Source organism: Cloeon dipterum, chromosome 2, assembly GCF_949628265.1.
Source record: "Cloeon dipterum chromosome 2, ieCloDipt1.1, whole genome shotgun sequence".
NCBI classification, from domain to species: domain Eukaryota; kingdom Metazoa; phylum Arthropoda; class Insecta; order Ephemeroptera; family Baetidae; genus Cloeon; species Cloeon dipterum.
In genome coordinates, this window is record NC_088787.1 from 25,673,956 (window position 1) to 25,701,488 (window position 27,533).

Sequence of the window (27,533 nt, forward strand, 5' to 3'; positions counted from 1 at the left end):
TTTCAGCTCGCGGCCACTCTTTGTGCCACTTCGCGCTGGCGGCCGTCTTCACGGCGCTCAACTCGACGCCGGCGCATCGCTCGTTCGACCAGGAGAAGACCACCTACCCTGACTACCTGAAACTGCTGCACACGGTGGCTGAGAGCGCGAGAAGTGAGTCGTGTCGCCATCGATGTTTGCTTTGTCGCCGCAGACTCGAAACAAATAAAGCAAACTGCGCAGGGAGAGCAATCACGCCGGGTCTCGCGGTTTCCGATTACCAACAGCCTCGGCCGGAATTAATGGGTTTTTGGTTTATTTTGGTTTCGCTATGCTGCCTGCGAGCAGAGTGGGAGGTCATTAGTCGTCCATTACAGTTTGTTTGCATTGTGCCGCTTATCCCATTTATCAACAGTCATTTGACAGTGTTGCAGCCGCCGGCTGTTTTTTCGCGCAAATCCGACCGCGCGTCATATTTCCCCCCGTGTTTTTCACAGATGAATTACTCCAAATTAAAAATCAACACGAGTCTAATCTGCTTCCAGTGTTGATCAACGAGTTATGGAAAGTGTTTGGTTTGAAATAAACATTGTCGACAATTTGTTGACATGGGTACTAGTGCGTTCTTTGGGAGCAAATTTTTCTCCCTGGGAGTCCCGCTCCCGAAAAAATGTTTCCTGTTACCGGAATTTCCTGATGCCCTGACCAAATATTTTTCCCGGGAATTCCCGCTCCCGACTCTTATTTCCCGATTCTTCCCGCTCCCGTTTTCCTAGTTCCCACCAAAAATTTTAAAATCGAAAGTAGACACCATGTGAGTTGATAACTTTATTCTTAGCCCGCATATTTAATACAAATACAAACTTACTATATGCTCTTTTATTTTTCCGTTGTGAAGTTAAAAATTATACTTTGGGTTGATATAAAAATTTACAGAGGAAATTTTTACTGGGCCACGTTAAATACTACGTTTTAAATACAATTCAATTTTAGTAGAAAAGCAGAGATTGCTAAAAACAAATCCTAAAAAACTGCATTTTATTTAGATCAAGAAATATCCTCCCGACTTTTTTAAGTTGCGAGAATCATCACACGTCAATGAAAGAAAATTTTGTTACTTTTTTAGTAATTAGTGAATGACAAAAAAGAAATATTATTATTAAACTCCGCAAATTGAAATTAGGACAGTTAATAAAGTTATCAAACCGTGAAAAATATCTAATAAAAAAATCATTCCTTAAATTTTTTTAAACATTCTAGGAAAATTAAAAGCGAGTGGTGAATATAACTAGGTCCCCGGGAATTCCCGCTCCCGGCAAAACTTTCCCGCTCCCGTCCCGACCGTGGCTCCCTTTTAAAAATTTGGCTCCTGGCGCCGGGAATTCCTGGAAGATTCCGGAAGTCCCGAGACATATCCGTCCCGGTGAACGCACTAATGGGTACTCATGAGTTTATTTGGACGAAATTTGCCACTCTAAAATATTGGACCAAAATTAAATAAAACTTCCTATTTTACAGGGGCTTAAAGTTTGCGATATTTATAGAAGATTTTTCAGAGATTGCCTGTTTTGCCTTGAAATATAGTCATATACTATTTTTTAATACTCAAATTTATTAATTGACACAAATATGTCTCCTTTATAAATTATGTTCGCAAAAAAATTTATCATAGAAGAAGTTATTACTTCAATTTTATTATATAATTTAGAGCTGATATTAAAACAGCGGCATTCAAATATTAACCACGTTTTTTGCAGAAATCGGTCTAAATCCCGATAAAATATTCAAGAAATATATTCAGCTTTCTTATCAAAAATTAAGTGCTATCAATCAAAATTGTGTATGTTTCTACACAATTTGATATGACAGTCGCCTCTAAACCTTTTCCAGTTATGTACAATTTTGTGCTAGAAATGTTGAACAATTTCAATGAATTCGCATGAAAAACATTATTACTGCTCTGTTTACTCAGTACCAACTTTGCCTGTGTTAAAACCTTTTAAGTCTCCGCTTTGCGAATACACTTCCACTTTCCTCTTCTCCTTCCTCTTTCTCCTTTTTATTTCAATTACACAACTCGCACATTGTACTCTTAAACCCGTGCTTTTAATCTCTCTTGCAGTCGTGGTGGTGTGCGCCAATCAGACAACCGTCAGGGAAATCCTGTTGGCCGCCGAGGAACTGAACATGGTCGGCAGCGGCGAGTATGTCTTCTTCAACATCGAACTCTACAGGTAAGTTTTACGCGCGCACACTTTTCGCGCGGGCGAGAAGTTTTTCCTTTATCTCACAGAAAAGCACAGCTGCGAGCGAGAAAACTTTTCAGAGACCAACTTTCCCTCCCCCCATTATCTCGCGTCTCTCTTTTTTGCGTGTCCCCCCGGCCGCTACGCGCTCTCGATTCGCGCGGTGCTCTTGACGCGAAAAACCAACATTGCTTCCAGATCTGTGCCTCCGCATAATGAAGTGCATGTGTCACTCACTCGCTCTCTCGTTCTCTTGTTCCATCCTGCTGCACAATGATGATCCCGGCCGCGTTTGCCGCGTGTATTTGTGTCATTTTTCCCCCGAGCGGCACTGCGAATCCGACCGAAAAATACAATTTCTATATCTAATAATAGGGGAAAGCATCTCGCGAGATCATTATATTACTTTTGTCGAGCAAGGCGAGAGTGGCCCGCAATATTTCGTGTATTTTTTCGTGCGCCGCAGTTCGGGGAACGCAAACAACAATAGCGCGATATGCTTCAACGGAAAGGCGGCGTTTTTGTTGATTACATTTTTTTGCGTTTTCAACAATAGCCGTGTGCAGGCTTGCGAAAATAAAGGTGCAGGGTGGTCAGAACGTGTTCGATTTGCCAAAGGAGGCCAAACTATAGAAAATTGCTCTCGTCGCCATCCTGGGAAATCACGTTGTGTTCCAACAATTTTTTGAGATAAGTACAAATAAACTGCATTTTGATACTCTCGTTTGAGAATGATCGTCAAATATTCGAAATAAAAAATTAAACCACCACTTCAAATACAACTTTAAAGGAAAATTTGTGAAAAATCCTATTTTTAATTCACTTGAAAAATGATCTAAAATTTGGAAAGAGCTAAAAGTTTTTCCAGTTGCCGTTTGAATTTTCGTGAAAATCGACTCCAAAGGTTTCATGCTAATCAAGGGCCAAGAATTTTCTCCCTATAGAAAGTCACGATGTATTGCGCAAGAAGAGAAATTTAGCTTATAATTCGCACATACCGTTCGCGACGAGTGAAATTGAAACCAAGCGAAAAAATACAGTCAAAAACTGTTTATTTTTTTTTAGATATTCGCAAAAATCTGGAGTTGAACTGTTATTCGGTCCTGATTTTATTTTTTGCATCTTACAGAGATAAACTGTTTGCCAAATTCCACTTTGACATGTACTATATGTGTATTATGACATGATGAGAATAAACAAGAATAATATTAATGAACCACTTGCATTTGCTATAGCCAACAATGCAAAATGTTCAAAATGTTTGGCCTTTAAGGCTCCACTTTAAAAGAAAATAAAGCATCAAAAACGTATAACAAATACAGATATTTGATTTTTTCTCTTTTGTATGTATTATTGGAAATGATTTGACAGGAAGTTCACCCCCTTGAAGATTTTATCCGGAGTATCCCAAAATATCATAATATGAGTTTTAAATAAAAATTGTACCTTTTTATTAAATCGCTCCCGAAGAAGTCAGATATATAAATATGATACACATTTGGGAGGAAGCATATAAGGGGACAAATCGATTTGAATCGTTCCTCTTCGTGTATGTATGTATGTATATTTGGTCTCTATAGCATCTCAATCAAAGTCTCCGGTCGGCTGGGCACCGCTGGGGCACGAGTGGTTAAGATACAAGGAAATGCTTACGTGCACTTCAGCTACAATATGTTTTTTCCCTATAGGTGAAAAGTCCGAGACGAAATATGAACAAATTGAAAATGAAAAACACACTGCGAGAGTAATCTTTATTGTACTTAACCGAACGGTTTCAGCGAAAGCTGAAATATGAGAGGATTTACGCAAAAGGTTGCGTTATAAAATGAAGTTGAAGCTAGCCGAGAATTTTATCAACGAGGAAAACTCAATTTCATGGAAATGAAACGTTGATGATGCTTTTATATTGTTTGTTTTTTGCTGAGTTTTACGGGCAAAAATGTTCCTTGGTACATTAAAAGTCTTTAAACGAGGGCTGCAACCATCATTATGCCGCGGAACAATTAGAGCGTGAAAATGAATACGCTGTAGGAATAAGCTCAAACTATCACCAGAGGGAGGTTGAGCTAAATTAATGAGATCAACTTCAAAGGCATCTCTCAGCACAAACAATGCCTGTATAACCGCCTGGAAAATTCTAATGACCTAACTGTGTTTTTGGATTGCTCGGCAGCGGGAACGCGGTGCAGCAGCCGTGGAACGTGTCCACAGACCCACCAGAGAGGAACGAGCGGGCCCGCAAGGCATACGAAGCGTTGCTGACGGTGACCGCGCGCACACCCAAAGACACCGAGTACGAGCAGTTCTCCAGCGAGATCGGCCAGCTCGCCAAAGACAGGTATCGAGCGACAAGCCGACCCCCGACTTGGTTTTTCCTGCCCGTTGAACGGCCCTTGGAATCCTTTAAAGCGCATCACTGCTTGGACCAATATGTATTCCTTGGCTGGCTCGTCATTCCACTCGCTCGATCCGAGAAAAGCCTGAAACCAAGCGTCTAATCATAAAACGCGCGCTTTTGTGCTTTTGTTCGCTTAAAGAGCCCGCCGCTGCTCCTAAAGCGGTTATATTCATAATTTTCCTCCTTTCATCGCAAACGTCTTCGCTCTTTACCTGCATTCGTGCTCACAGACCGAGCCTTTTCAAATGATATTTTCCCCAACTCGATTTCTACACGGACTCCACGAATTTCGGGTTTTTGCTCCGACAGGTACAATTTCACTTACGCATCCGAGGAGGGCGTCAGCACATTCGTCACGGCCTTCCACGATGCTGTCCTCCTCTACGCACACGCCCTCAGGGAAACTCTGGACAACAATGGCACCGAAAGGGATGGCGAGGACATTACTCGCAGAATGTGGAACAGGACCTTTACTGGTACAAATAATTTGAGTTTCCTCAGCAGAATTTATCCGCATTTACTTACTCTTTTATCAAGTTTGAAGATTTAAATGAGCATGAATCACACAGTTCTTAGATTTTGAGCTGGGTGTGTACATAAAACTGTAAAAACTAAAAAAGCCTTCTTATCTTCAGGATAGCAAAATACCACACAGAAAAGGCTGTATATTTTTTTTAGTAAAAATTTGTCTGCTGAAAATATGACTTCTCTTGGGCTACAGACGAAAATGGTCGTAAACCGAAGTTAAAGTAGGACTTAACTTTTGATTTTGGCGTGCAAATAAAGATTCCTTGACAAAAACACATCCCGTTGATTAATATCGATTCACAAAGTTCTAACTTGCTTTGGCGCATTGGCGATAAATCCCGTTTCCGCGGTACACTCAGCGCGACCGACGAATAAAATATTATCAACGTGTTGTGTTTACGCCTGGGAATCTTAATTTGCGCCCCAAAATCAAAAGTAAAGCACTATATACTTTAAATTAAAAACTAAATATCCTACAGGCTGGAGAAATTAGTTATGATGTGTTAAAAGCGGTTTATGATTGTAAAATGATTTATTCATTTCAATGAAAAACGTCCCTCATGCGTGTAATGACAAAAATTATAAAATTAAACTATATTTTTTAACTTTTTTATTTCGTCGGAACTAAGTTTACAGCTCACATGGTAGCTGCAAAAATTTAACGCGTCATTTTTTTAAATCAAATAACGAAGCCCGAATATAGGAAAATAACTAGGGAATATTGAAATGTCATTACATATATTCAATATTCGTTAAAAGTTCCGCATTAAATTGAAATCAGCTCACAACCAGTTGCAAAAAAAAACATGATAAAACTACATTCCCAGAGGGGGAAACAGTAAAATAATCACAGAAATCCTCTCTAGCAATTTGCAAGGCAATAAAGTAGAATTAAATCACAATATGAAATCGTACACAGGTTATTGCAGCGCTCGTGGTATGTAGAGAACAATGGGAGGGCTTAGTACTATGAAATTACCACCATAAATCACATTAAAGTGGACGGGTTCACACTGTTCACAGAAGGGAGTAGTCACCCTAAATCAACGCACGGACTGGGAATTTGCATTTATCAATTTAGCGAGTGGCGTATATTCTGAGTTTGTGTGTTTTGTTTTTCGATTTGCCCACAGGCATCGCTGGCGATGTCACCATAGACAGCAATGGAGACCGCGTCGCCGACTACTCGCTGCTCGACCTGGACCCAGAAACCAATTCTTTTCATGTAAGTGCAGAAAGTTTCAATAAAAGCAGTAGTCACACCAATCAAATAATCTCATCGCATTCCGCCCACCGTCGGATCCAATAAACTCTCATCGGCGTCCGATTGAAAGGGATTAGCAATTTTCCACCTTGTTTGCAACTTATTAAGCGAAAACATTAAAAGGGGGCCCGAATGCGCTCCCCTCGCATCTCGGCGTTGTAATTGAATTCCAACACTTTATCGATCAACTCGCAGAGATAGGTGCTTGGAAGTGTGCACCCCTTGGTCTCCTCTATGCCGAGCAATTAACTTAAAACGCGTGGTGCGCGGCTGGCTGATGCAGCCCACTCACGAGTCGCAACAAAAAATGAAAATTGGAACAAACGACCAGTGAAATTGCTTTTGTCGTGCGGCAGGTGGTGGCCAACTACGTGGGCCAGAACCGCAGCCTCGAGTTCGAGCCGGGCAAGAAAATCCACTGGGCGGGCGGCAGGACGAGCGCACCCCTCGACACCCCAGTTTGTGGATTCGACGGCAGCCTGTGCCCCGACAATTGTGAGCGTTATTATTTATACACACACACTCTTTCTCCCTTGCTTTTCCATATAGTCCGAGCGTGGATTCTATTGGGAAAACGGGAAAATCGATCTCGTGCTCGTCGGCGCGTTTTCCATTATTCGTTTTAATTTTTGTCGAGAAAATTTAACGAAGCAAACTCGTGATGTTTTGCAGCGTTGCCTGGATACGCGATTCTCAGCATCGTTTTGAGCTCTGTCGTCGTTGTGCTCTCGATCGTGTCATTTTTCATCTACAGGTTAGTACTCAATGTAACATTTTGAACTAATAAAGTGGATTTCTTTACTAACAAAAAGCATTTTCCTGCAATTTCAACTTGACACTTGAGAAAAAGGGCCAAATATAAGCCACTCGTAAAATCGTAATCAAGGACAAAATAAACTCTTAAATTATTCGGCAAAATCAAAATAAAAGGTAAAATTTAAATCTGTGCTGTCGGTGTTGGACAGGCACTACAAAATCGAGGCGGCAATCGCCTCAATGACCTGGAGGATCAGCTGGTCGGAAATCAACGTGATGGGCATGGAGGCGGCCAAACGGGGTGGTGGCAGCGTCCACAGCCTCGCCAAGAGCGTCAATGTGCGTGAGTTGTATAATTGCCGCTGAATTGTGGTGTTCTCCCAAGAGAGCGAATCCGATAGCAATAGCAGTGCGCAGCTTCGCTTTAGCACGGATTTTGCAAGCGGAACTAGAGGGAATTGCGCTCGTGGAACATTTGAACAAAGCAAAATGCCAGGGGTAATAACTCTGAAAGGTCATTTGATATTTGGACTAAAGTAACCGCTCTTTACACCATCAATAATTTCTAAATGTAAACACTCAAACACTCAAATGACCTTCAGCAGCTATAAAACCATATTAGGCTAACTTTTTTATGAGATATACGAGAAAAAATGTGGAAAATTGTATTTTGAGCATTTTTTTATTTGAAAATCAACAAGTTGACCATTATATTTAAGACAGAAGATTACGTCGTGTGATTCAAGTAAGTTTTTTTAAGAAATACACGATCCAAACCTTGGGTTAAAACAATTATTTTTAAGTCTTGGGTAATTTTAAAAGTTCGTTAGCGTCTGCAACTTTCACCATACTTGAATTTCCCAATTTAACGTCCAATTAATGCGGCTATTAAGCCTTTCGAATGTCGAGAGTGCACTCGCGAGATTTATTCGAACGCGCGCGTCTTCAGCCACTGTGCTGAGTCGGAGGCTGAAAATAACAAACGGGGCGCGGAATCGCCGCGCTGCTTTGTAAATTTTCTTGGTCGTAAAAATTCAAAGAAGCAATTCAACTTTCAGACCCTCTATTCTGAAGACGCGGCCAGCATCATCGAAAATAACCGGCAAATGTTTGTTCCTACTGCTGTGTACAAGGTGAGGGAGGAAATTTTATTTCACTGTTCTTTTACTCTGTGCGTGAAAAACAACTAGTTTCGCAATTTCACTGTGGTTGTGCAGTTTTGCTAAAAATTTCGTAAACCTTAATATGTTAGCTAACAAAAAACGATAGTTGCTAAATATATTCAATAAATTTAAAATTAAAAGAAAAATACACCTCATGATTTTTATGAAATTCTTGTCACATTTCCCACAGACAAATTGTTAAACAAGATATTCTGTTACCTATTTTGTATGCTAGACATTTTGATGCTTGTAAAAAGTGAATATCCTCGCAGGGCTCCAAAGTGGCAATAAAGATCATCTACAGAGACCGCGTGGATCTGGTGCGGCCGCTGCTGCTGGAGCTGAAAAAGGTACACTCAGAGAAAAAGTACTCAATTAGAGACACTTCCGAAGTGTCTCTAGCTGAGACGCGTAAGCAAGCGACTCAAATTGAGTCGCTTGGGCCGCAAGTGACTCTATTTGAGTCACTTGGCCGCAAGTGACTCAAATAGAGTCACTTGGGTGAGCGGGCCGATTTTTCCTAAGCTACATGTTAGTTGTACTTACCGGGTCGCATTTCATGTGTTTTCGATGCCGAAACCGGGCTTCTGCCGCCGAAATGTTGACAATTCGACACTAGGCTCCTCGAGGCACATTAATAACACCACTATAGCACTGATTTCACGCACACAACACAGTTGAAAAGACTGAAAAACGACGGAGAAAACGCATAATGAACATGACCACAGTATCATACGCGGGAAACTAAATGCATGCCAGCTGTGAATTGAGACTTTCAAGTGAAAACAATGGAACTGATTGGCCGATTTAAATTATTTTGACCAATCACGAGTGCTGCCGAATGCACCCAAATTTAATTTTAGCCACAGGCGGGAAAAGAATATTGCAAAAAAGCATGTTCAAATGAAGACAGATTTTATTGTTCTTTCAAAACAATGCTATAAGTTTGGGAAATTAATTTAAAAGCCAAATAAACTTTTAATTTGAATTAAAAAATAAATATTTATTAAATTTAAAAAATGAGTTTATTAAAAGTAAGTTAAATAATAATGATTAAATTAAAAAAAATCTAATTTATAAAATAACTTTTTATTAAATCTCGAGTGCTCTGCTGGAAATGATCAATATTGGTCGTTGAATGGTCTGGGTTTCTCTTTCCATTTATATTTTATTTTCAATTTTGACTTGTGTTTATTCACTACTACTTGATGCAAAGAAAAAAATTGTCTTATCTAAAGTATTTCACGAACGAACTCGTGCCGCAACAATTTTCTTTAAAAAGTAATCATGCTTCAAAGGATTTTTTTTTAAATATACAGTTGATGTCAAAGTATATCAAAATTTTATTTTATTTGCAAATTGTGCCTGACGAAAATTACATTTTTGGTGATCGACTTGTAACAATTGGTCGCGGTTGCTTCAAATTGAAGGTATGTTATTGTCTTCAAGAATATAGAGTTAAGAAATTGTAAATTTTGAATTTTAAATCTCGACAGCAATAAATTCATAGTTCAGCCATTAATTTGACAGTTTGTCCTGCGTGTCTTCTCTCGGCCGGCACAAGTCGTACGGTTTGTTTGTTCCTTGTTCCTTCCGCCGCATTTCGGAGAGTTCCCGCTTGCACATTCGCAAAAAAACAAAAAAAGGGTTTTTATAATTTTTTTTGAGCCCCAGATCTCGGGTTCTAACTGTCAGAATTTCAAAAACTGCATACCGCTTGACTCGTCTCGACGTCCCCAAGTGCATTAAAGGGATACGAGACCCACCAACCCCCAACCCCCTTTTTACCCCTCAATAACGGTAAATATAGCATTTTTTCGACCGTTTCAACACTTTGGCACGACGTTTACGAGTAATTGTCTTCTTCAAACTAATCCAGTTACTTAGTTCACCTCAAGACGAGTCAAACGGAACTTATTTTTTGTAAATAGGACCACCACAACCCGAGATTTGGGTGCACAAAGTTTTTCATCGAGGCGCGGGATTCAATAAAATGCTCGATTATCGACGAAATCTCGACTTCTAATCGTCTGATTTTGAAAAATCACATACCGGTTGACTCGTCTCGACGTCCCCAAGTGCATAAAAGGGTTACGAGACCCACCAACCCCCAACCCCCTTTTTACCCCTCAATAACGGTAATTAAAGCATTTTTTCGACCGTTTCAACACTTTGGCACGACGTTTACGAGTAATTGTCTTCTTAAAACTAATCCAATTACTTAGTTCACCTCAAGACGAGTCAAACGGAACTTATTTTTTGTAAATAGGACCACCACAACCCGAGATTTGGGTGCACAAAGTTTTTCATCGAGGCGCGGGATTCAATAAAATGCTCGATTATCGACGAAATCTCGACTTCTAATCGTCTGATTTTGAAAAATTACATACCGTTAGACTAGTGTTAACATCCCCAAGTGCATTAAAGGGGTATGACACCCACCAACCCCCTACCCCCTTTTAACCCCCTCAATAACGGGAAATTTAGCATTTTTCGTCTGTTTCAACACCTTAGCACGACGTTGAATGAGTAATTGTCTTCTTCAAACCAATTCAGTTACTTAGTTCACTCAAAGACGAGTCAAACGGAACTTATTTTTTGTAAATAGGACCACCACAACCCGAGATTTGGGTGCACAAAGTTTTTTTTATCGAGACGGATGCGATAAAATGCTTGATGAGCACCAAATCTCGAATTCTGCAGGTTGTGGTGGTTCTATTTACAAAAAATAAGTTTAGTTTGACTCGTGTTTGAGTGAACTAAGTAACTGAATTGGTTTGAAGAAGACAATAACTCGTAAACGTCGTGCAAAAGTGTTGAAACGGTCGAAAAAATGCTCTATTTCCCGTTATTGAGGGGATTAAAAGGGGGTTGGGGGTTGGTGGGTCTCGTACCCCTTTAGTGCACTTGGGGACGTCGAGACGAGTCAACCGGTATGTGATTTTTCAAAATCAGACGATTAGAAGTCGAGATTTCGTCGATAATCGAGCATTTTATTGAATCCCGCGCCTCGATGAAAAACTTTGTGCACCCAAATCTCGGGTTGTGGTGGTCCTATTTACAAAAAATAAGTTCCGTTTGACTCGTCTTGAGGTGAACTAAGTAATTGGATTAGTTTTAAGAAGACAATTACTCGTAAACGTCGTGCCAAAGTGTTGAAACGGTCGAAAAAATGCTTTAATTACCGTTATTGAGGGGTAAAAAGGGGGTTGGGGGTTGGTGGGTCTCGTAACCCTTTTATGCACTTGGGGACGTCGAGACGAGTCAACCGGTATGTGATTTTTCAAAATCAGACGATTAGAAGTCGAGATTTCGTCGATAATCGAGCATTTTATTGAATCCCGCGCCTCGATGAAAAACTTTGTGCACCCAAATCTCGGGTTGTGGTGGTCCTATTTACAAAAAATAAGTTCCGTTTGACTCGTCTTGAGGTGAACTAAGTAACTGGATTAGTTTGAAGAAGACAATTACTCGTAAACGTCGTGCCAAAGTGTTGAAACGGTCGAAAAAATGCTATATTTACCGTTATTGAGGGGTAAAAAGGGGGTTGGGGGTTGGTGGGTCTCGTATCCCTTTAATGCACTTGGGGACGTCGAGACGAGTCAAGCGGTATGCAGTTTTTGAAATTCTGACAGTTAGAACCCGAGATCTGGGGCTCAAAAAAAATTATAAAAACCCTTTTTTTGTTTTTTTGCGAATGTGCAAGCGGGAACTCTCCGAAATGCGGCGGAAGGAACAAGGAACAAACAAACCGTACGACTTGTGCCGGCCGAGAGAAGACACGCAGGACAAACTGTCAAATTAATGGCTGAACTATGAATTTATTGCTGTCGAGATTTAAAATTCAAAATTTACAATTTCTTAACTCTATATTCTTGAAGACAATAACATACCTTCAATTTGAAGCAACCGCGACCAATTGTTACAAGTCGATCACCAAAAATGTAATTTTCGTCAGGCACAATTTGCAAATAAAATAAAATTTTGATATACTTTGACATCAACTGTATATTTAAAAAAAAATCCTTTGAAGCATGATTACTTTTTAAAGAAAATTGTTGCGGCACGAGTTCGTTCGTGAAATACTTTAGATAAGACAATTTTTTTCTTTGCATCAAGTAGTAGTGAATAAACACAAGTCAAAATTGAAAATAAAATATAAATGGAAAGAGAAACCCAGACCATTCAACGACCAATATTGATCATTTCCAGCAGAGCACTCGAGATTTAATAAAAAGTTATTTTATAAATTAGATTTTTTTTAATTTAATCATTATTATTTAACTTACTTTTAATAAACTCATTTTTTAAATTTAATAAATATTTATTTTTTAATTCAAATTAAAAGTTTATTTGGCTTTTAAATTAATTTCCCAAACTTATAGCATTGTTTTGAAAGAACAATAAAATCTGTCTTCATTTGAACATGCTTTTTTGCAATATTCTTTTCCCGCCTGTGGCTAAAATTAAATTTGGGTGCATTCGGCAGCACTCGTGATTGGTCAAAATAATTTAAATCGGCCAATCAGTTCCATTGTTTTCACTTGAAAGTCTCAATTCACAGCTGGCATGCATTTAGTTTCCCGCGTATGATACTGTGGTCATGTTCATTATGCGTTTTCTCCGTCGTTTTTCAGTCTTTTCAACTGTGTTGTGTGCGTGAAATCAGTGCTATAGTGGTGTTATTAATGTGCCTCGAGGAGCCTAGTGTCGAATTGTCAACATTTCGGCGGCAGAAGCCCGGTTTCGGCATCGAAAACACATGAAATGCGACCCGGTAAGTACAACTAACATGTAGCTTAGGAAAAATCGGCCCGCTCACCCAAGTGACTCTATTTGAGTCACTTGCGGCCAAGTGACTCAAATAGAGTCACTTGCGGCCCAAGCGACTCAATTTGAGTCGCTTGCTTACGCGTCTCAGCTAGAGACACTTCGGAAGTGTCTCTAATTGAGTACTTTTTCTCTGAGTGTATCAAAGCTGCTCTCTCATTTATTTCTTTGGCTGCCTGATCGATCGGTCGGCCCCTTCATGTCAGACGCACGCGAGTGAACGAGAGAAGTTGAGTGTGTTTATTACATTGCGGGGGGAATGTGCGTGAATTTTGGCAGATGAAGGACATCCACCACCAGCACCTGGTGCGCTTCATCGGCGCGTGCATCGAGCCGCCGCACTGCTGCCTCCTCACCGAGTACTGCCCCCGCGGCAGCCTCCAGGACATCCTCGAGCACGAGCAGATCCAACTCGACCCCGTCTTCAGGTACAGCCTTATGCACGACGCCGTCAAGGTAATTTATAAAAATTTAATTATTTTTTACTATTAATTTTCTGCATTTTTTTTTTTAAATAAAAATTCGAAAGTATCTTATTCGATAATAGTCGCAACTTTATCATAATTCTCGTCGTTTCCTTATAATGAAGTACTTGAATCAAACTTGATTGGCAATGGATTAGGCATGGTAAATCATTCATAAATCTGAATTAAACAGATTCTGTTCCGTGAAACATTTTGTTTGCTTTTCTTATTAAACTTAAACTCAAATCTTCGTACGGGTTTTTTACCACCTTTTATTCAACCTAATTGACAAATTCATTAAAAAATAAAGCCAATAAAACCAAATCTTGAAAAAGATTGATATCAAAACGATAAAGGAACCACTAAAAATATATTATGTAAATTAATGGTGTTAAAAGACTAAATTGTTAGTTTATTTTTATTTATACAATGATTGTAAAATGTTGAAAATTGATTAGCTTAATAAAAAAAGATTTCTCCAGAAAATACGGTTGATTCATCATATTCACACCTTCTCAGGGTATGTGTTTTCTGCACGCGAGCGACATCCGCACTCACGGCAATCTGAAATCGTCCAACTGCGTGGTCGACTCGCGTTTCGTGCTCAAAATCGCTGATTTTGGCCTGCACAGTTTGCGCGGCTTGCACTCGTCGGTGGATCTGCCAAACACTGACGCCTATGCTTATTGGAAAAGTGAGCTTTGTTCTCTTACACGAAATAGAAGCCATATAATATTCATATAAAACAACCGGATTCTATGTTTAGCTTCATTTCGCCGAAAAATTCTTTTGTGTTTATGTTTAGGGCAACTGTGGACCGCACCGGAGTTGCTGAGGATGAAGTACGGTCCGCCGCTGGAAGGCACACAAAAGGGAGATGTCTACTCATTCGGAATTATTATGCACGAAATCCTTTCGCGTCAGGGAGCTTTCTACCTCCCCGAGCACGCTGAATACAGTCCTAGAGGTAATTTTCCCATAAAGGCACTCAAAACATGCAACATACTTGGAGCGTACCGATGATTAACTCAGTTATGAGTAAATGTAATATAATTACAAGAACTGAAGTTAAATTAGATTCTTGTAAGACTTAATTTTTACTAAACGCTTTAAGCGAACTTCATACACTCAAGCGTAGGAAGAAAATAAATCAATAACGAGAAACCTTTCAAGCTCATTTTAGCACTTTAAAAAATGCAAAGGAATTTTGTATTTTAATCTTAGCTAGCCCCATACAAAACTAAATTACACAATTTGAGAATCAAGGCAAGCTTAATGTCATGACAGCACGTTTTAGTTTTGTAAAGATAGAAGAGCACACGAATAACTTTGATCAGTAAAATGAATTTCGAAAGTACCCTTCGAAAATGATTTTAATATTGTTTGTTTACGTCAGAAAGAGGGATGAATTGTGAAACAAATGAAGGTTTCTACGCGTTTTTTCTGCAATTAATTCTTACAGTAAAGTGGCACTTCTAGCAGAGTGAGTTTATTAATTTCCTTCCGATGAAGCTTTTCGTTCCAAACACAAGAAAAAAATAGCAGCTCATCATTTTCACTAATCTTAATTGATTGAATGTTGTAAGATGACATGAGGTTGTCATAATGTTTTAGTTGAAATTAAATGCAGCTTCCTCGGTGCATTTATTTTACCGTATTTCTACAGAAATTGAGCAGGACCATTCTGTATGGAATTACGGGAAAATAAACAGCTAACTGAAAACCGAGAATACTGCCTTTGATTTCAATTCAATAATAAATTTTTTAATTTTTATTAATTTTTATTTTTGCACCAGCTCAATCAATTTGGGATTGCGATTGTATTACAGAAATAGTGGAGGCTGTGAAGGCAGGCGTGCGGCCTCTGATGCGGCCATCGTTGAGCGGGTTGCAGTGCGAGCCACAGGTGGTGCAGCTGATGACCAGTTGCTGGGCGGAGGATCCGATCGAGAGGCCAGACTTTTCCTACCTCAAGTCCGCCATCAGAAGGCTCAACAGGCTGGTTACGAAGCGTGCTGAAAATTCCCGGCTAACTCTTGAAATTTCAGCGGCCACGAGAGCAGCAACATCCTGGACAATCTGCTGCGGCGGATGGAGCAGTACGCCAACAATCTGGAGACCTTGGTCGAGGAGCGCACTACTGACTACCTTGAAGAAAAGCGCAAATGCGAGGAGCTGCTCTACCAGCTGCTTCCCAAGTGCGTAATTTTTTTCTCTTTGCGGAACTGGATGTTTGGTTTATGCACATCTTGCGCAGATCCGTGGCCAGCCAACTTATTTTGGGCAACAGCGTGATCGCCGAGACCTATGACAACGTGACCATCTACTTCTCGGATATAGTCGGCTTCACGTCTCTCTCGGCCGAGAGCACACCTCTGCAGGTTGGTTTTGCCTCATTACGATTTCCCGTTTTGTTTTTTCTCTCTCTCTCTGTCAAAGAGAAACCGGAGCAGTCCTTACGCAACTGCAAAAAATAATTCTCGTGTAATTTGAGTCTGTCTTTTTATACAATTAGATCAAATAATGTAACCCGCGCGACATTTGTGGTTTTTCGCAGGTGGTCGACTTGCTGAATGATCTGTACACGTGCTTTGATTCCATCATTGAAAACTTTGACGTGTACAAGGTAAGCCGCACAAATAGAAGTAAGACGATTCCATTGAAAAGAGCGTAGCCGCACTTTTGAGGCCAACGTCATAAATATTGAACGATGATCCGCCGCCGCTGCTGCCTATATATATTATAGCTGCCAACGTGTGTGTTCCGAGTGCATACCAATGCGCCGCGCGCCGCTCAGTAGTGCGTGTTATGCACTCTTGTGTTTTATTAAAGCGCTCTCGCTCTCCGTCTTATTTGAAGCGTAATAGAAATTCTCCACCCAACAGCTGCGGTAAATTGATTGCATTGACAGATCTTCAATTGAAGTTTCAATCCATCTCAAAAGGGAAACATACAATAATAGCTCCTTTGAGGCGACGATCATTAACATCGCCTGTAATTGAGTCGCTTTCATTGCTGGGACAACAAATACTAATATGGAAATTATTAAGAAGCAACGTGCAGAATTAAAATAATGAATTTATTCAAAACACTTCTGTTGTTTAGTTAGGAATGTTCTTGTACTTGAGTTTAGATGATTAAATGTAAACAATTATGGTTATAGTCTGATCTTTTTACCGCATCATTTGATTTAGAATGAGACTTCGCACACGTCTTTTTTGAGGAACAAATATTTCAAAAATCTAGGTCAAGGAAGGAGAGAGTAAAAAATGAGTAAACAAGACAATTGAAATAAGTTTTGAAACACTGCTCAAATGAAAAATCATGCTTTTAACACTTCTATTCCCGATAAATGGCAAAAGGGAGAATTATTAAATTGGAAAATCATATCGCAGATTCTTGTGCTATGGGCTATAGCTGTTTGGGGTTTGGGCCCTTAAGGCCTTGGATCAGCAGGGTAGTTTTTCTAAAGTACACTGTCGATATTTGAAGGAGTTTTTGAGATATACAAGCAGAAAAAAGAGGCACTCCGCCACCAAAGCGTGTAATTTATTTTCACTAATATAAGTGTTGCACTAATGACATAAACACCTAGATCAAAATGAATTTAAAGAGATTTTCGGGAAATTTTTAAACGTTTATTTAAGAGTTATATTGCTGTGGCAAAGGCGGTGCGCGTAATAACTGATTTCAATGAAACGCAAATTTTGGTGTTGAAAATATCGCTCAATAATCCCTGTGCGGCCTGGTGCGCCCATGTTGTCCGTTCGCGGTGTTATTGGGACCCGGGTTTCAGCATTCGTGCTAGTGCAGTGCGCGCCCTTCCCGGTCCGAGAGGACAGGGATACAAAGAGCAAAAAAAAAAAAGAATTAAAATTCAACTCTTTGTCGGAGGTTACTGGCAATCGTCGCTGCCATGCGGTACACGGCACACATGACATTGACGGTTCCAATTTTTTAGCTACTTAAATTATCATTCATCGTTTGTGAGCCAAAAGTAATCATGTATTATTCTTTAACAAAGTGTCAGAAAGGCGGATCATTTTCAAATGATTTTTTTGCGAAATCGGGTTATTTCACGATGCTAAAATTGCATTGTCTCATCGAGCAAGCGTTAGAAGCTTGCACTGATTAAAAATATCACCTTTCCTTTTTGCGGTTAAGGTGGAGACGATTGGTGACGCGTACATGGTAGTGTCGGGCTTACCGGTGCGCAACGGTGACAACCACGCGCGAGAAATTGCACGCATGGCGCTAGCCATGCTGAACACGGTGCTGGGCTTCAAAATCCGGCACCGGCCCGACCAGCGCCTCAAGCTTCGCATTGGCCTGCACTCGGGCCCGTGCGTGGCCGGCGTCGTCGGCCTCAAGATGCCCAGGTACTGCCTCTTCGGCGACACCGTCAACACTGCCTCCAGGATGGAATCCAACGGCCTTGGTAATTGTTTTTTCTTAATTCGTTTTCCATCCAAGTAACAACCTAAATAGCCTGCATAGTGCTGCTTATAGAGATAAGAAATCTTATTATTATTATAAATACTCACTTTCGCTGTCATCCCTAAAAAATTATTAAAAAAATCAAAATAAATTTGATTTCACTACTAAATTCACTATATTACATAGGTGAATGCGTCTGCACCAAAGTCTAGCTGATTCGGGGTCAATTCCCAAAATAGTACACGAACGTATTCAAAAATCTCACCTGTAAATATTTCAGATTAATAAGGAGCAACCAATATTTTGAATTAGAATTCAATTGAGTCTGTTGATGTTGAAGGAAGATTTATTTTTACGGTTTAATCGAATGGCTGCAGAATATTATGATTTAGAAATATTACATTTTATTCTAGATTTTCATAGATCTTATGATTTCTTGTGTAGTAAGTGGGAATAAATTCAAATTTATTTTGATGCTTTTTTTAAATCCATTTTTCGAAAATATTTTGTTTTTCAATCTAAATAAAAAATTCGCTAGAATTTTTTTAAGGAATTCAAGATGTTAAATTTTTATAGAGTACTTTTTAATTTGATTTCAGCACTGAAAATTCACGTCAGTTCGGCAACGAAAGCAGTTCTAGATATTTTCAAAACGTTCCATCTGGAGCTCAGGGGAGAAGTGGAAATGAAGGTAAATACATTTGCAATATCAAGTTACAAAGTTTTCTTTTGCTTTCAGTGAATGTCTTTTTCTTGCAAGAACTTTTTAATCACGAGAAAACTTTTAATTACGTTTATGTAATGTCAAAGTAATGAAACTTTTTTCGCTTGGTAAGGAAACAAAAGGAATTCAATATTCTTGTCACTTTGCAATTCTTTCACAGTCGTTCTTGCCTAACATCATTACATATTTTTTGTTACCTTGTTAGTGCTCTGATGAATGGTATGCGTGCAAATGTTTTTCTATCGCATGCCTGCGCAAGGAATTTTTTAATCAGCTAAAAGACGTATATTTCAAAGCAATTAAAAAATCCAAACAATTTCAAAGAGAATAAATGAGAAGAAAATCCGTTAGTGTAATTTGAAGTTCATAATATTAATTTACTCCTACAAGCCTACATTTTATAAACTTTATTTCACTGTTTATTTTTCTTCTACAATTACCAACTGAAATCATCCTAAATATGTACGTCTCAGGGTAAAGGCAAGCAAACGACATACTGGCTGGTGGGGGAAAACGCACCCGCGAAGGCAGCGAGCGCCCCTAAGACACCAAACCTTGCCGTCTGCCCCGCATTTCCAGGCGTCGGGGAGCCCTTGGGTCCGAACGGGGCGCTCACTGAGGAGCCAACCTCGTCCACACCCCTGCTGGCCAGCACGCACACCGCCGACGCAACGGCGCTCAGCGACTCCAGGCTGTGATTACAGAGCACTACTTTTCGTTTCAAGTACTATAATTATGTATTAATTAACTGTTAAGATGAAGTAAAATATCGCCTCAGACACGCCAGCATTTTATGTATGTGTATCAGCGAAAAATCGTCTGCTTCAAGAGACTGTCGTTCAAACGGGCAGAAAAAGTATGTCAAGATGGTTGCTGTGTTAAATTGCATTTCTGAAGAATACTATTGTTGTACTGTATGACTATATTACTTATTTATAAATGTGTTGAAAGCAGACGAGTCCGCATTTTTCTTTCCTTTCTGGAAAAAACGCACTCAAGTTTATATCATTTGAATAAGCCTTTGGGGCCCAACTTTATTAATCACACAGCAGAAACAAAGTGACCAATGCGATAACAGGCGATACACTTCTTATGTGCAGTGGTAATTATTATTATTATTATAATTCACTTTGGCCTAGGTTTTGGCTTAAAGCTTAGCGCACAGGAGGTACATAATTTAAATATAAACTTAACTGAGTAAATAACGCGTAACAAAAATGAGCATGCCACTAACTGGCGACGTTCCTGAGTATGCCGACGGACGTGAGCACTTCCTGGAAGGTGGACAGACTCTTGCGAAGCGTGATGCAGAAGCCCTTTGAAGCAGGGATCAATGGAAACTCAGGCAGCGGCGTGGTTGCACTTGACGCCACTGGAAACAAAATTACAGTTTAAAATTGACACGCGTTAACTGAGCTATGATTGCTGTTCATAAATATTATTTTCATATAAAAAATGCAGAAGCTTTTATCAAAATAGTATCACCAGCCCAGTGCAAAAATTGAACTCACAAACGCCATGAGCTTCCCTGAAAGTCGTCGGAGTAACTGGCGAAAGCGGGTGCGAGTCATTGTGCATCTCAGAAATCTTGAGCCACCCTTCCAGTCTGTCGATCAAGCTGTAAACAATTTTTGCTTTAGGGGAAAATTATGTATGTGAACAACACTTACAAATAAGCTTGATGCTTGAAATGGTACAAAACTTCCTCTTTGAAGACACTCGGTGGCTGGAGCAACATTTTGGTCAGGGCCTGCACCTGCTTCAGAACCACCATTTCGTTGTACATTCGAGAATTTTCTCTTCCCTGAAATTTGAATCAATAATGAAAAATACGAAAGTAAAATCATATTGCCCCCGTTAAAGGTGATTTACATTTTTTAAACATGGTTCCTTAGATTAAAATTTGAAATTTCAAGCGATATCTTACCTGCTGTGAGCCTTTTTGCTTTTCGTATCCAGCCTCGTTAAAGTATGGTTCACTGACTAGAATCAGGCCTGCAAAATTTAACATCAATGATAAAACTGAAACTTATTGATTTCAACTCTTCTCTACCTTGGATCGAGACAATGACTTGGAGCAGGGTCGAATTGGCGGTCCACACCTCTGTGCCTTTTCCGCTCCATGTGCCAAGCAAACTGACACACACTTTGCCGTCTTCGTAGAGATTCGGGTTGAGTCTGTCGCTGCAGTAGCTGATGTAGTGGCAAATTGGCGGCGCCTTTGGGTAATTCACCGACAGCTGGAAGTCAAAAAAGAAGACGCCGTCCTCGTATGGCGTCTTGGCTGGGCCTTTTATCATCACCGAGTACAGATCCTAGAAATAAATCCATTTTAAGCTACAAAATTTGTATGCTATTCTATTTAAATATGTTGTATTTTAGGAGCTTGACTTAAAGAAAAAAATTATTCAGATAATTTTAACATATAAAAAGAGACCAATCAATACCATTCTGTCCTCGTAGGCTTTTACACAGACACCATCCGGCAGAGAGGTTCTAAGTAGATTGTGCTCTTTGTTGATAGTTTGAAAGAATACTTTGGGCTCGGTAGGTTGAAAAGTGGTCAGTTTGAACTTGTGGTTGTTCGGAGAAGACTCTTCTACAAAGAATCCTGAAACCAGAGGAGAATTAGCATCAATCTCATTGCTCCATCGCAGTAAGAACTCACCTTCCCCGAATACACTTTTTTTCTCGCAGCATCCGTTTGGCACCGTTGACTCCTCGACCTCAGTGTCTTTTTCGCAATTTTGAGCTGCCTCTGCTGGTGAGGGTGGCGAAACCTGCAGGTCTGGTAGACTAAGCGAGATCTGGCCGCCATATTTGGCCGTCACTTCCTCGAGAGCACTCAGCAGCTGGCACTTTATCAGGTTACACAGTTTGACACACACGTTGACCGTATTTGAGTCCTCTGAAGTCTTCTTACCGCTACCATCCTGCCCAGATTGGCTGACTGTGGCTGAAACGTCGCCAGGCACAGCTGCAGCCTAAGGATAATTGACATTAAATTTATTTAAGGATGCTGCGTAACACTAAAGGGTTTTGTTTAATGAGAAAAAATCAGTATTTAATTCAGGAAAAAGGAAAATTGATTATTTCCTCAAGATTGTATCTTAAGTGTTTTCCTTATATGACAAATGCTCTTTGTTGCTTTTAAGACACGACAAAAATTAAAAGTTAATCACAAAAATGATTGTGTAATTTAATTAGCTTTTTAAATCCACAACAATTTTAAGGATTTCTACCTCTTTAAATTTCTATGTTAAAATTCCAATTTTACCCGCAAAGAAATTTCTGGAATATAGACCAGACAGGTAGTATAGTTAAGATATTCATTAGAAAAATAAAAACTCTGGGTGGAATGATAATTTTTCTAAGATTGTACAGTAAGCACAGAAATTTTATTTGGATAGATTTTATTTTCCAATTTTACACTTTAAAAATTAAATTTATATATTTTTCACTCATTTTATGGTTAATTTTCAAACTTCTACAATTCACACGCTTAATAAATTAAAGGTAAGAATTTAAAAAAAATGGTTAATATCCTTACCTGTCGTTTGTGGAGATTGGGATCGCACACAAGAAACTCTTCTGATGTAAGCGAGTCGCTGGGACTACTGTTTCCGGCCTCCTTGCTGGTGGACATACATCCTGAATCGTCTGAAGCACGCGTGCTGTCGCTTGAGAGCGTTGTCTGGTCGACGCTCTCGCCTGAGCAGAAGAGTCGGGTCACCTGGTCGGCCATCCGCTGCGCCAGATTGCTTCGGCCGCGTTCACGCACCCGCTCCAACAAGCCCTGGAAGTGGCTCTCGTGGAAAAAAGACGTGCACATCAGTTTATCTAGATATCTGAAAACAAAACAGTTAAAAATATATATATTTTAAATATGTTGGGCATTGAACACAATTTCAAATATTGTTCTACTAATTTTAATTTCAAAAAATGGCTAAAATTGGATAAAAAAAAGACTTCTCATGATTTAAAAGAGCATCTTGGTCTTTAATACCCATGCTTATAAAATGCACTAGAATAGATAATGGAATTAGTAACTAACCGGCAGTCCTTGTAAATATCTAGCAGTTGCTTCATGACGCCACTCGTCTGCAGGTTGGGGTTGTGAGTGAAGATCTCCTCCAGTCTTGACATCGCGATCCTTGCCTTCTCGATACTAGCGTCCAACTTAGGTTTCAGCGATTCCTCGTCGATCCCTTCATTGGAACAACTAAAAAAGGGCTCACAAAGTCAGTTGTCACGCTCAGTGGCAGCACTGAATGAGACGCACCTATCATCTGCGATGTGGCAGTCTTCAGATTCAGTCTCCCAAGAGGCGTCACTAGCGGCCGTGTCCCACAGTTCGCCGTCGTCGCTGTCGTACTCACCCACTCGGTACAGGTCCTGCGGCCAGCACATGGACACATGCTCGTCCACCCACCACACTTGCACCTGTTCACCAAAGCACACATTGCGTTAGATTTATCATTAATGGGTAAACAAAAGGAAAAAAGATAAGCTTGAAATTTGATTTCCTACAAGAACAGCATTTATTTAAATGATGTTTTGTTGCGATGAGCATTTTTTAGATTTATGGAAACATTGTCACATTAAACTAACCTTTCCTTCTGGATAGTTGTCCAGCACCTGTCCAGCAGTGCAAGAGGCATCCTCACCCTCAAAGTTGGCCACTCTGATTACCACAGTGCCTGGTCGGTACTGAAAGTCAGGGTGATCTTTCAGGTCGTACACGCTCACCTCGCTCTCATCCAGCAGAGATGGCCTAAAACCAGATGGCCCGTACAACATGAGCAACCTGCTTATATTAATTCCTACTAGTTTCCTTAATTGTGTCTATAGCTTCTGACAATAAATGAATTATTTCAGATTTATTGAGGGAAAAACAAATTATGATAAGGCTTAAAACATTAATTAAGGTATTCAAGAATGGAGAATTTGGAGAAGGTAGTTCTTGGTTGGACCAAATTACACTCTAAAATTGTGCAATTTACAAAAAATTTTAAACACTACCAGCTTTGATAAAAGCAACAATTTAAATATACACTTAATTTTCCTTACATAGGGTTGTCGCTGGAGGAATAGGTCTTGAACCACTTGACCTTGGAGGTGCGGCCAGCGTGATCAACACTCTGGACGACGCCGTAGACTTGCATGAAAGCGTCTTCCTTATTTTCGACAACGAAGTCTCCTGGGAAGAACTCTTTATCATCGAGATGGTGGATTGGATAAAGTTGCGTCGATGGGATGCGCCGCTCGATCTGTCCGTCCTGCCACACGACATCGGCCAGCGAGCTCGTGGACAGCGTCTCCACCACAACACGATCTCCAGGGCCCATGTTGAAAATCTTTTCTTGGTTTTTCCTGGCTCTGCGTAGCTTTTTCGTCTTCAGTACTCGCGTCATCAACGCAGGGCCCTTCTTTTTCTTGCCTAATGGAAACAAGTTTCACGTCATTTTAACTACTAAATATGTATGGTAATTAATATGAATAATAAACATACTGTCTAATAAGGGGAGCGTTTTATAACCTTCTTGTACAGCAGGACCTGGGATCGCAAAATCGGTTTATTATTGGTTGATATTTGTAGTTACATGGATGATAATATCAATAGGCATGGGATTAGTTTGAACAAAGTTATTTGAAGTAGTAAAATGAGTTGATATAATATATATTCTTGTTTATTCTGCCTTGTCACTGAGAATTTCTGCCAACTAGCAATATTTTTAATTTTAGTAAACTTCAGTTAATGATAATTTGAGCTAAAAATTTAGTTTGTAATACGCGATTTGGTATGAAAATCAATTGATAACAATCCACTGCACTGGTGTAAATTTATATTAATGTATTTTAGTGCAGTCCCTCAGAAATGGTAGTAAAAAGCTAATTTTTAATTTGTTTAAGTCTCTTTACCTTGAGACGAGTTGCTGCAGTTGCTGCTGAGAGAAGCCGTGTCTGAGAAGCTGCCTGTCTCATCAGTATCCCAGTCGTCGGCATCGGCTTTGCGCACTTGGTGGAATGCAGGGTTCGAATGGGTTGAGTGAGTCGGCGACGAATTGGTTGAACTGCTTTGAGGAGGCGGTGCCAGAGTGCTATCTTCCTCTTTCTTTTTCTTCACGAACACCTTGCTCTTGCCTTTGAAAACCGCGGGAAAAATCTCCTTCTGCGAACGGCGCCAGTTGTCTTTGGTAACGATCACGTCTCCTGACTCGATAGTGTAATAATTGCGGTCGCCAATTTGAAGGGAGCATGGCTCGAAAATGTTTATCATCTTCAACCTGTTAATAATTAAAAATTGGTAGAGTGATTAAATCTTTTATTTTTAATTTATGGCATTCTTGGGTCAGTATCTGTAGTTCAATTTTCCGATATTTTAGGTAATTTGATTATTATGGTACTCTTAAAGTATATATTTGAAACGTTAAATATTAACTTATTTTTTCCTGCTTGGTCAATACACACTATAAATAAATAAATAAACAATCAACACTATCCCCCTATATTAAGGCTGCTTATGAAAATTTTAAATTAAAAAAAAATTAAAAATTAAAAAAAATTAATTTAAATTTTTTTTTTTACTCTCTCTGTCTAGCAAATTAAGAAGTCTGACATAAGAGTTGATTTTTGTTGAGTCGTTGGTTTAAATAAATAAATATGTCCTTTCCAATTGTTACGTGGAAATCCAATAATTCTTTCTTAATCAAATTTCTATTTAATAAGAAATAAATTTTACCTTTTAAGTTGATCGCCTTCAACTAGGTGCGTTGGCTGCTCCTTTTCACCTGACTCGCTAGCCTTTGAGTACGCCTTACATTGCCAGTGCACATTGAGAGAATCCACTTGTACTTTTTCCACGCAGACATTGGCAGTTTTCCCGGGCACAGCGTTGCGTAGACTTGCTTTTAGCTCTTTGCTAATGTTGAGCCAGTTGGCCTTAGAAAGCGATATTAGCGGACTGACCAGCATTTGCCCAGGGTAATAGTCTGCGTGGTAAAACTCACCGTCCTGCAAAAAAAGCGTTCGCTGCTGAATGAGATAAAACCTTTGTTGGATTTTATTACCCTGCGTGATTTTTCATCTGCGTCTTCGAAGCTGCAGTTCTCAAGATTGCTGACGACGCATTTGGAGCCGTCAGAGAATTTGAGATGCAGACTCATGTTTACCTGTCTGATTGCACCGATCCACGAGTCAAGGCACACCAAGATGTCAGGGGAATATTCCTGAAAGAAATTTATTTTATTTGACGATTAAGCTTCAAATTAAAGTTAGAAGAAAAACATTGTCATAGAGCTAAAATAATTTGTTCTGAATAGACTATATAATATTTGAAACAATTGTTTATTATTTTGGTTAACTATTGTGAGAAAATGTAATTTAAGTGTGAAATTAACTGCTTAACGTTAAAATGAAAGTATACTCTCTAGTATTGAAGAGATCAACTTCATGAGCCGTGCTCTTTGGCAGATAAAAAAAGAGATTGTTACAGCTTACCTCAAGAGGCACGAGTTTGGAGCTCTTGACACTGGTAATCACCATGTTGGTGCCGATGATCTGCACACTGGCGTTCATGTCGATGGTTCTGCAGTAGCCTCGTTGGCTACCCTTGCTCCTAACCATCTTTTGCACAACGTCACCAGGCATTAGCGATCGGTCAGCCAGACCAACCTTCGGAAAAAAAAATCGAAATTGTAATGATTATATGCTTTCAACTAAAACTCGCGACGACAAAAGCCTTCCCAGACGCTGACAGGACAAGCGCCCATGAATAAAATATCTCTAGCGAAAATCAATCGAATAATATTGGTTGGCACGCACCCTCTTTTGCTGGATGACCTCTTCGGAGCCCTTGGGGTGCCATGCGACGCGCACGAAGCCAGTCTTGAGACGCGGTCCGCCGTTGTCGCTGTCCGAGTTGTCATCGTCGCTGCTGTACATCTCCGAGTTTTCCAGCACCAGGCCATACTGGATGTTGCCCTTCTTGTTGTAGCGGTAGACGACGTCCTCGTTGAACACGTCCTCCGTCAGCTGGCTCTCGGACGAAGTAGCCATTCTTGACCTTGTCAATCAACTCCGCCAGCTTTACAAATTCGTCGACCCAGCAAATTTCTGTACATGCAGAGAAATGAGGGACGTGGAATAAAATATTGCACAGTTGGCCAAATTTGGGACTTGCGTTTCTCGTTCGTGATTTCAAGAGAATCTTCAACTAACAGATAGAAATCGATTACCAGAATGTTCTAGCATCGGATTAGACTTTGATGAAAATTAACAGATTAGATTTTGATGCATTTGTGTAAAATGTTTTTGGTCAATCGATACGCATCAGCGGGACGTAAAAAATTCGGCAATGGTTTTATAAGCCGATTGTCACTTTAAAACCCCTCACACTGCCTAGGAAACGTTCGAGCAATTGCTCAAATATATCAGTTGCACTAAGAAAACAAATTACGCCAGTGCACTCCTATGTCCCTATTAAAAGTGGCCAAATACCTACCAAGAAATCATGTAACCAAAAAGACTTCCACGGCCAACAGCCTGCAGCTTGCCAATTCAGCTCGCTCTGCTGACGGGTGGGGTGGTGCGCTGAGAGGCGAAGCAGACACGATGCGGAGCTTACGGCACAATCTACGTTCCATCCAGGCGAGCAGCTGATTGGTTCATTCAAAGATTCCACCAATGGGAATAGATTACTCTCTTAACTCCCGCGTCAACTAGCCACCAGATATGGGAGCAGT

At 40.0% G+C, this 27,533-nt stretch overlaps 2 protein-coding genes across 9 annotated transcripts in view; one reads left to right on the plus strand and one right to left on the minus strand.

Moving 5' to 3' along the window:
• The window catches only part of LOC135937773 (atrial natriuretic peptide receptor 1), a 45,829-nt gene extending 26,085 nt beyond the window's left edge, over nt 1–19,744 (plus strand). For 3 of the 4 annotated variants that reach the window (XM_065481013.1, XM_065481014.1, XM_065481015.1), the window contains exons 4-23: nt 7–153; nt 2,102–2,213; nt 4,399–4,563; nt 4,933–5,099; nt 6,285–6,376; nt 6,772–6,910; nt 7,088–7,169; nt 7,381–7,510; nt 8,230–8,304; nt 8,607–8,684; nt 13,444–13,620; nt 14,148–14,322; nt 14,434–14,595; nt 15,458–15,626; nt 15,677–15,826; nt 15,886–16,009; nt 16,186–16,254; nt 17,793–18,066; nt 18,665–18,756; nt 19,263–19,744. In XM_065481013.1, the coding sequence (XP_065337085.1) occupies nt 7–153; nt 2,102–2,213; nt 4,399–4,563; nt 4,933–5,099; nt 6,285–6,376; nt 6,772–6,910; nt 7,088–7,169; nt 7,381–7,510; nt 8,230–8,304; nt 8,607–8,684; nt 13,444–13,620; nt 14,148–14,322; nt 14,434–14,595; nt 15,458–15,626; nt 15,677–15,826; nt 15,886–16,009; nt 16,186–16,254; nt 17,793–18,066; nt 18,665–18,756; nt 19,263–19,487 (2,804 nt within the window). In that variant the 3' untranslated portion in view covers nt 19,488–19,744. The remainder of the gene's footprint in view (nt 1–6; nt 154–2,101; nt 2,214–4,398; nt 4,564–4,932; nt 5,100–6,284; nt 6,377–6,771; nt 6,911–7,087; nt 7,170–7,380; nt 7,511–8,229; nt 8,305–8,606; nt 8,685–13,443; nt 13,621–14,147; nt 14,323–14,433; nt 14,596–15,457; nt 15,627–15,676; nt 15,827–15,885; nt 16,010–16,185; nt 16,255–17,792; nt 18,067–18,664; nt 18,757–19,262) is intronic. The other variant, XM_065481012.1, reaches the window with a different exon arrangement.
• Nucleotides 19,745–19,788: 44 nt separating this feature from the next.
• LOC135937772 ((E3-independent) E2 ubiquitin-conjugating enzyme UBE2O) lies at nt 19,789–27,425 on the minus strand. Of its 5 annotated transcripts, none has more exons than XM_065481008.1 (19): nt 27,293–27,425; nt 26,614–26,904; nt 26,290–26,463; nt 25,860–26,018; nt 25,532–25,803; nt 24,712–25,076; nt 24,302–24,346; nt 23,860–24,229; nt 23,401–23,563; nt 23,072–23,232; nt 22,844–23,011; nt 22,340–22,637; nt 21,458–21,773; nt 21,237–21,400; nt 20,843–21,104; nt 20,717–20,784; nt 20,460–20,593; nt 20,301–20,407; nt 19,789–20,161 (listed from the first exon to the last, which is right to left on the minus strand). In XM_065481008.1, the coding sequence occupies exons 2-19, from the start codon at nt 26,845–26,847 to the stop codon at nt 20,019–20,021; spliced, it is 3,603 nt and encodes a 1,200-aa protein (XP_065337080.1). In that variant the 5' UTR covers nt 26,848–26,904; nt 27,293–27,425; the 3' UTR covers nt 19,789–20,018. The 5 variants fall into 5 exon arrangements, with proteins under 5 accessions (XP_065337080.1, XP_065337078.1, XP_065337079.1 ...); XM_065481006.1 differs by having other exon boundaries at nt 23,401–23,596; XM_065481007.1 differs by lacking the exon at nt 27,293–27,425 and adding an exon at nt 26,972–27,201 and having other exon boundaries at nt 23,401–23,596.
• Nucleotides 27,426–27,533: the final 108 nt, after the last annotated feature.

Excerpts from the sequence above, each read along its gene's own strand:
- LOC135937772 (XM_065481006.1), bottom strand. The coding sequence starts at position 26,847 with ATGGCTACTTCGTCCGAGAGCCAGCTGACGGAGGACGTGTTCAACGAG. Across the intron at positions 20,594-20,716 it reads AGCAAAAAGGCTCACAGCAG|GGAAGAGAAAATTCTCGAAT; the intron begins GTAAGATATCGC and ends TTCAAATTTCAG. Across the intron at positions 20,408-20,459 it reads TTCAAGCATCAAGCTTATTT|CTTGATCGACAGACTGGAAG; the intron begins GTAAGTGTTGTT and ends AATTGTTTACAG.